Source organism: Symphodus melops (genome assembly GCF_947650265.1).
Source record: "Symphodus melops genome assembly, chromosome: 4".
NCBI lineage: Eukaryota > Metazoa > Chordata > Actinopteri > Labriformes > Labridae > Symphodus > Symphodus melops.
Genome location: NC_136694.1, coordinates 26,137,688 through 26,145,528, shown reverse-complemented (window position 1 = coordinate 26,145,528; position 7,841 = coordinate 26,137,688). Strand labels below are relative to the sequence as shown.

The 7,841-nt window shown below is 41.2% G+C and overlaps 1 protein-coding gene across 1 annotated transcript; it reads left to right on the top strand.

The window, feature by feature from the left end:
* Positions 1–2,497: 2,497 nt before the first annotated feature.
* On the top strand, positions 2,498–6,865 carry spdef (SAM pointed domain containing ets transcription factor; the record flags this gene model as incomplete). Its single annotated transcript, XM_079340447.1, has 5 exons — positions 2,498–2,921; positions 4,013–4,210; positions 4,473–4,520; positions 4,974–5,108; positions 5,772–6,865. 5 exons carry the CDS (start codon positions 2,498–2,500, stop codon positions 5,948–5,950), a joined length of 984 nt encoding a protein of 327 aa, XP_079196573.1. The 3' UTR covers positions 5,951–6,865.
* Between the last annotated feature and the right edge of the window lie 976 nt (positions 6,866–7,841).

Here is a 7,841-nt window from a genome sequence, read left to right as displayed (position 1 = left end):
TGGTCTCCAACTTTCACCTCTCTTATTTCAGGAATAGTTTGGGAATAATACAATATATTTTATGTGGATTTTTTTTCTTCTTTTTTCTTAATGTTCTTAAGGAAGTTGAAAGCGCATCCAAAACCACTGAAAATCAGAGGTGTGAAAGATGTGTTTTTAAATGAGAACATTTGTTTGGGATAGCTGGGAAGTTAAAAGAGAACAAGCATGTAGGAGAAAATGTGGTTCCCAGGGTGGACGCCTGCATGGAGGGAGTCTCTTCCCGTCGGTGTCAAAGGCTGACTTTGCCGAGGAAATGGAGCAAGCTTTAATGCTCCTGAAATGAATATCAGCGTCTTGACCAAACTCATTTAGAGATCAGTCAGAGTCTTAATCCCTCTCCCCGGGGGTGTGTGTTTGTGTCTTTTTCTTGTGCCCCCTCTTCCTTTTGGAAGAAGGTAATATGGCTAAATTTGCTTTGCTAATGGGCTTAGTGCAAGCTGTTGCAGAGCAGAGTTGACACACAGCAGCCCGGGTGGGATACCAGCAGCTTTTAATCTGACTCCTGATGGAGTGAAAGGGAGTGTGGGTTATAGCTTACCAGACATTTGGAGATAAAAGGAAACTGAGGAGGAGGTTTTACAGTGGGGGGTGGAGGACCAAAGAGAAGAAGGGGAGTCTTTTTTTAGGATGCAGGAGAAGATAACTTCATTTAACTTTAGAGAAGTTTTATATGAAAAAAGAAAAGGTCTTCATGGGGCGGTTGTAAGTAACCAAAACTTTAACAACAAAGAAAAGCATCATGGGTAATATTTGTTGTAATATAATTTGCTCAATGAGAGATTGTTAAAACTACATTTTCAAGAAGTCAATAATGGAAATTAAAAGTCTGATGGATGGATAGTCACGACGTAAAAACCCCAACCACGGTCTGCTTTTCTCTTTGATATTTAAATCTGGTTTGGTTTTGGCTGTTTCAACCAGAAATCGAACATTTGTGTTTTGCCTTTATTTAATTGGACTGCTGAAGAGAGACTGGAAATGTGGGGAGGTAAGAGCGGGGAGGAAACGCACCTAAGGGCTGAGCAAAAACGATTTGCCCCTGTGCCTTTTGCGCCTGCTGCCTCTCTGACTGAGCTAGACATTTAAAATCTTTGGACAAATAAAAGAACCATCCCTGGAAATAAACTACAGGTAGCGCTTGCACCTTTTGTGAGTTTGGTTTGTTCACAAAGCCCCCCCCTTTTTTGAAGAACAGCATGTTCACAAAAACTCTCGATCCTCTCCAATCAGTGTACATTATGTTTCCATTGTTCACAAAATCTCCTATGTGGAGAGAAGAAATGAACAGATCCCCTAAAAAGCATATCAAAGTGTCCTTTATATTTCTAGTAGAAAGAAAAGAAAAAAAAAACTAACAGGACAAATAAATTAACACTTCCATGGTAGATCTAATTTTCTTTTTTTACCCAAAGCTATTTTAATTTGACCTGGACTCATTTGATATTTTACCCTTTTAAAAGATTAGGGCTGAAGGATAAAGTCAATCATAGGGACATTTTTTTTTTTATCACTTTTGTGTATTGACAAATAAAGCCGTGCCTACTTACGGACATGTGCTGTGTGGAAGCGCACTTCCTTCAGATAACCTGATGTGTGACAGCAGTGTGCCTTCCCATAAACCAGCTGTGGCAGGTACACATCATGACTGCCATATGTGATTTCACTCTGACATTGCAACACTTGCGTTACAGCTGAGGTCCATGAAACAACTCTTATGACGGCAATTTCCTGAGAGGAAGAAGCTATCAGTGTCGTCTTTATGAAACAGACTCCTGGGTTGTTTTGTGCAGGATTTTGGTGCACGCTCTTCCCCACATTATCTAACTTGATTAAAAACTCCAGCTGACAGTGGAGACAGACGGCACCTTGAAAGCTGAGGCAGGCGGCAGAGCTGCTCCAGGCCTCAATAAGAGTCACCTACCCCCAACACATCAGCTATTCTGGGCCACTGACCCACACTTAAGAGACTCAGTCAAATCCATTTTGCCCCATGCCCGTCAGCGCAGTGTGTGTTTTAACGCTCATGAGGGTCATTTCCCTCAGTATCTCCATTAGGGTTCTTATAGAGCATCAAGCAGAACTCCCTTCAGTTCTCCTCAAAAATCATGCTCCACACAGCTCCTCTGATGGAGTGTTTCACTAAAGGATCTCTAAATCTTGTTTAGCAGCTGGACAATTACAGAAAAGGAAGAATTAGCACAGGTATTTATAACACTTTTTAAGTTCAAAATGTTTATCTCATAGGATCTTTTTGAACTTTGGTTGATTACTACTTTCATTATTCATACATCCCAAGCTCCTCTGCTCTTTCTTTTTGATAAGAAGAATAGTTCCTCAAAGACAAAGAGACATATTTTTGTGCAATGAATGTCTTTTCTTTATGCTCATGTTTAAGTAGCACTTTTGTTTCAAAAAGTGACATTTTTTGGGGTCTTTTTGTCTTCAGTTTGCAGTTATGTCAAACCCAGTGGGCAGTTTATCAGACGCCACTGTGTACGGATCCAGGACTGGGATAACACAGGACTCCCTCGCCATCCTGGAGCGAAACAGAGGCTCCAGTGAACCCTGGGACCTGGAGGAGACCAAACCCAGCGTGCCGGGCCTCTACCTCTCCTGCTTTGACATGCTCCTCACTGAGGATGCCACATATGTGGTGAAAGTCTCGGATGCCTCTCCGCCGCTGGCTGTTCCCATGACTCGTATGGAGTCCCGGGATGAACCGGAGCAGTGCCCCGTCATCGACAGCCAGGAGCAGGGACTCTCTCCTGGGATGGAGGGTCAGGAGGAGGAGCGCTCTCTGGAACAGGTGCAGAGCATGGTGGTGGGAGAAGTGCTGAAAGACATCGAGACGGCTTGCAAACTGCTCAACATCACACCAGGTAAGCTTCCTCCCACCACACTTCAGAGGTGGAGGAGTACTCTTATTTACTCAGAGAAGAAGAACAGAAACTGATCAGATTCAACCTCTTTACTGCAGCGTGCAGACTCAATGGAGGTTAGGGCTGTAGACTGAAGTAAAGAGAATTTAAAGATGTCCATTAAGGCTCTGGGACATTGTGATGAACTTTAAAAAAAATGTTTACATATTTTACAGACTGAAAGATGAATCAATTTATCTTGACATGATTAACAACCCCACTATATTAAACCTTTCGTTGTTCTAAATTGAAAAAAAAAATGCTTTACGCTATGCTTGTCAGTCAGACGAGGAGAGACTTGCTGCTCTGCATTTTTGCATAGTTTCCTTTATGTTACACATATGATTGGTACTGATAGACATGTTGGTAGGAAGGTTTATTTAGCTGTTACTCTTCCATCCAGTGAGGATGAAAGTCAGGTTTCACCATTTGTTCACCAAATGTTTCAAAAATAAAATACAATACAAGTTTCTCCTAAAAGTTGTTCAAGCTATATCAACAAAACTGTCTTTAAAGATACGAGCAATAGAAAGTAGAAATAACTCTTTAAAGGAACAGTTGAAAGTTGTCGGTAGAAACAGATAAAAGGTTTTCATACTTCTGTCCTCTGAACACCTGCTACTGTCGGTTCAACGTGTGCTACAGTTGTAGGAAATGTATCTGACAAAGACACAAATTATTAAAGTACACAGGACATTTTTCATGTGCGGCTTTAAAAAAAATGGATAGCTCAGGGGAGATGACAGATGTCTTCAATCATATCCCGACTGACGCAGAGCCTTGTTTGCCTTCTCCAGGATCTATTTAATCCTGACCTTTAGCAGGAGTTCTCCTCGACTGTGACAGAGATGCTTCTCTCCTGACATTAGACGTGTATACACAGTGTTATGGGCGAGGTCTCTCCTGCTCATAAAGCAAACACAAGCAGAATTATGTATTGTAAAACCTCTAGCTGTCATAAACCTGCTTAATCCACTGTCATCTGTTCCGCAGGAATCACTCCACACCAGGTAACTTACTGTATGTAAAGCTCCCCTTTCCTGTTTTCATAGACCCCATGGAGTGGAACACGGGGAACGTGCAGAAGTGGCTCCTGTGGACCGAGCACCTGTACAGGTTACCCCATGCAGGAAAGGCCTTCCCGGACCTGGCAGGAAAGGATCTGTGTGCCATGAGCGAGGAGGAGTTTCGCCAGCGCTCGCCGCAGTGCGGCGACACACTGCATGCTCACCTGGACATATGGAAGTCAGGTGTGTGTGTGTGTGTGCTTCATTTGTTTACTCCTTCAGCTCCTACATGATGTGCCAGCAGATACTCACTACTTCATTTGCATTTACATTGTGTGCATTGTCTGTACAGCATGAGTAAATGGATGAGCCAAATCTATGTCCAAAACATGTCCTCAAATCACCAATCACAGGCTTTCATGAGAGAATAAAGTTCTCTATTGATTAAGCAGAAAGTAATATAAGGTGAAACCTTTGTTGATGATCCTTTTCTTCTCTTCTGCAGCTGCCTGGATGAAGGAGAGATGCTCAGTCGGAGAAACAAAAATTACAGGTAGGTTCACTTTGAATATTTTTATCTCTTTCTCCTATATAGGTCACAAAACATTACACTCCGGGGAAAACCACTTCCAGTGCAACCTTGCATAATATCAGAGAAAACTAACATTTGTGGACATTTGTAAAGTCCTCAGAGTAGCAGTAAGAAAACTCGAAGACCTATTGGACATGAAGCATGCTTTGTTTAACACTCAGTTTGGGATCTTGACAAATGTAGTTTTATGGCTGGAACAAATGTTTCTTTTATGTGAAGAAGATTAAGACTGGCGAGGCATGTTTGTAAACTACAAAGATGGCTGCTTTAATGATTGAATGATCACCCACTGTTAGAGTCAGTAAATAAACAGGATGTTAGTTGATGTTTAGTTGTTTAGGGCTTTATCTTGTAAACTTTAACAGGTTCTTTGTCTCTGTTATTCACTGAACTGTCTTCGTTGTTGTTGTTTAGTTGCTGAGGAGCTTTGGTCCGAGGCAGATTCGTCTTGTTCAGGTCAGCCCATCCACCTGTGGCAGTTCCTCAGAGAACTCCTGCTCAAACCTCACAACTATGGACGCTGCATCCGCTGGCTCAACAAAGAAAAAGGTACGTTCATTTACTAATGCATTATTTAGAATGTATGTATGCTGAAGAGAGAGAGGGCGAGAGAGAGAGAGAGAGAGAGAGAGAGAGAGAGAGAGAGAGGGGAATGAACTAAAAAACGGACCATCATTTGGAGCACTATGGCCTCTGTACATGAGGAACATGCACTAACCACTGGGCTGAGCTTTTTTGTCTACATTGAGGATGAATGCTTACAGTCAGTTATTGCCTACAGTTTATGCATTGATATGTAACCATAAGGGCCTAACACATTTTGAATGGATTTACTTCCTTGTGAAATATGGGCAACTAATCCTGCAGGGGCTGCACAGCTTTGCAGCAGTTAGCGCTGTTAGCTGACATTGAGTCCAGGATGTAACATCTCACCCAATGACAACTGGAATCGCTCCAGCCACAAAAAAGCACACAGAGTACCTTCAAGTGGTTTTGTGTCGATTTCCTCTTTGTGATTAAAAAAAAAGTGCTGCCTTTTTTGGCCATGTCGCTTCTTAAAAGAAGATTTGAATCTCTAAGGTTTAGTATTTGAGAAAAATAAGGAAGACTAGAATTGCTCTCTGCATGGCCTGACATAAATGTAAGAACCTAATTTTGTTTTCATTGTGCAGCATGCTGTTATTAATCTTACAGCTCTTTGTTTCTCACCAGGTATTTTTAAAATTGAAGACTCGGCTCACGTCGCGAGACTGTGGGGACTCAGAAAGAATCGCCCTGCCATGAACTATGACAAGCTGAGCCGCTCCATACGTCAATACTACAAGAAAGGCATCATCCGCAAGCCTGATGTGTCTCAGAGACTGGTGTACCAGTTTGTTCACCCAGTATGAGGCGGCAGCATCGTGGGAGGAAGACGGGATGAATCCTCCTCAGCCAAAAGGACACAGTATCTCAGCATGCACTTGAACACTTAATCCTGAGATGAGAAGGTGACACGGTGCATGTGCACTCACCAACCCCAAGAGCACACACTTCTCCTGCCAGCGCTGAAGCAACAGCTGGCAGCTGCTGCATGAAGGCTTATCTGTGCATCGGGGGCCGAGAGGAAAAGACAAAACAACGTGGCTGTTGAGGCTTTTTCCTGCTGCATAATAAAAGAAGTTTTTGAAAATAGGAACAAAAATAAGAATAAACAAACTGCCTTTTCAGTTGCTTGATCTGCCTGTTTATTTTGCCATAATGTTATCCCACACTCATTCAACTAAATAGTAAAAAGTGATTGCTCTTAGTTTGAGGAAAACGCCCATCGCCCTCGGCTACGTTTGTTTTGTCTTTTTGCTTCGCTCGTCTTGACCAGCGTCTCTGTTTGAGTTAGAGCAAGTTTCGTTGCCACAGGTGAAAATGTGGTTGGAAATGTTTTCCTTTTTTTTTGGGTTTGGTCCTGACTGCTATACACACAGTCAGTCAGTCAGTTTCTGTAATCCTTCAACAAGAGAACAGAGAGATCTTTCATCTCACCTTCAAGGCACAAAGGAGAGTGTTGTGGTTCTGAAAAACGAGTGTGTAAACCTCTCAAGGAGCCTCGGACACTGCTGGGACCGGGTTTACTCCACTGAATTGTATTTTTTTTTCTTCCAAGATTTGACTCAGAGAAAAGGAAAAAAAAAGTGATGCATGCTCTCTTTCTGTTTTTATGAGGAGCTTTATACACAAACATTTTTTTGGCTTAAACTGCTGTATAATGCTTTTTTATGCTGTGGCTGTTTTGCTATCACAATGTGTAATAATAATAATAATAATAAAATATACATTTTAAAAACTTGTGAAAAAATGTCATGATATCATCATGACATTTTTTTAATATGTAAATGAACTTCTTGCTTGTTAGTCCATCGATAGAAATGTCAGTCAACGTCTGAAAACGTAGTCGAGACGACTCTTGAAAACTTTTGGGCTGATTAAAGTAAAAATCTTCAGACTTTCATGTTTATTGTTTTATTTGGTGAGTTCATCAGGTCAAAAACAAAGTGTGTCTTTTTACCCATCAGCCTCTTCTGCACTTTGTGATTAGTGATTAACAGCTAATGTTGGAACGCTAACAAGCTCCAGTGAGCTCATCTCTGTACTTACTGAACATGAGCATGATAGCGTCTTCATTAGCGGAGGTGAGTGTGATAATGTTCACATTCAGCAACATAATGCCCGACAGAGCTGCGTGTGAAGCTGCACACTCTCATAATTCTAAAGGTGATTATTACAAAATGAAATGTAATGTTTTCTAGTCAATTATGAATTCAAAGTTTCTGTTTTATTCTGATGAAGAGATTTACAGAGAATAGTAGCTTTTGTTAGCTAAAATAAAGGCTAAATCACAAGCTCCAGCTAGTTGTCCCTATTAACCCAATGACTGTGTTATGAAAACAGGTAGGATTTTATTAAAATCTTTTATTTAAAAAATGTTCTTAAGGAATGAAAATAGACTTTGACTTAATATGTGGACACAGGGACATGCCCTATCTCCTTACATTTACAAAACAAATGAAAACGTCTTGTATTTTTCTAACAGTATCAGAGCTACATTATCGTCTGTTTTTCTGTGTTGACTTGAGTACCGACTTTATTCATATATTTCATTTTGAACAACATGCGTAATATACAACCTTTTCTAGTGCCTGTTCTATTTATTAAGCAGGGCTCCATGCACTTTGTATGTTAATATGCATTTGTTTTGTTTCTTGGCTAACACAGGTGCCATCAAAGCAGGCTACACCCACCGTAACA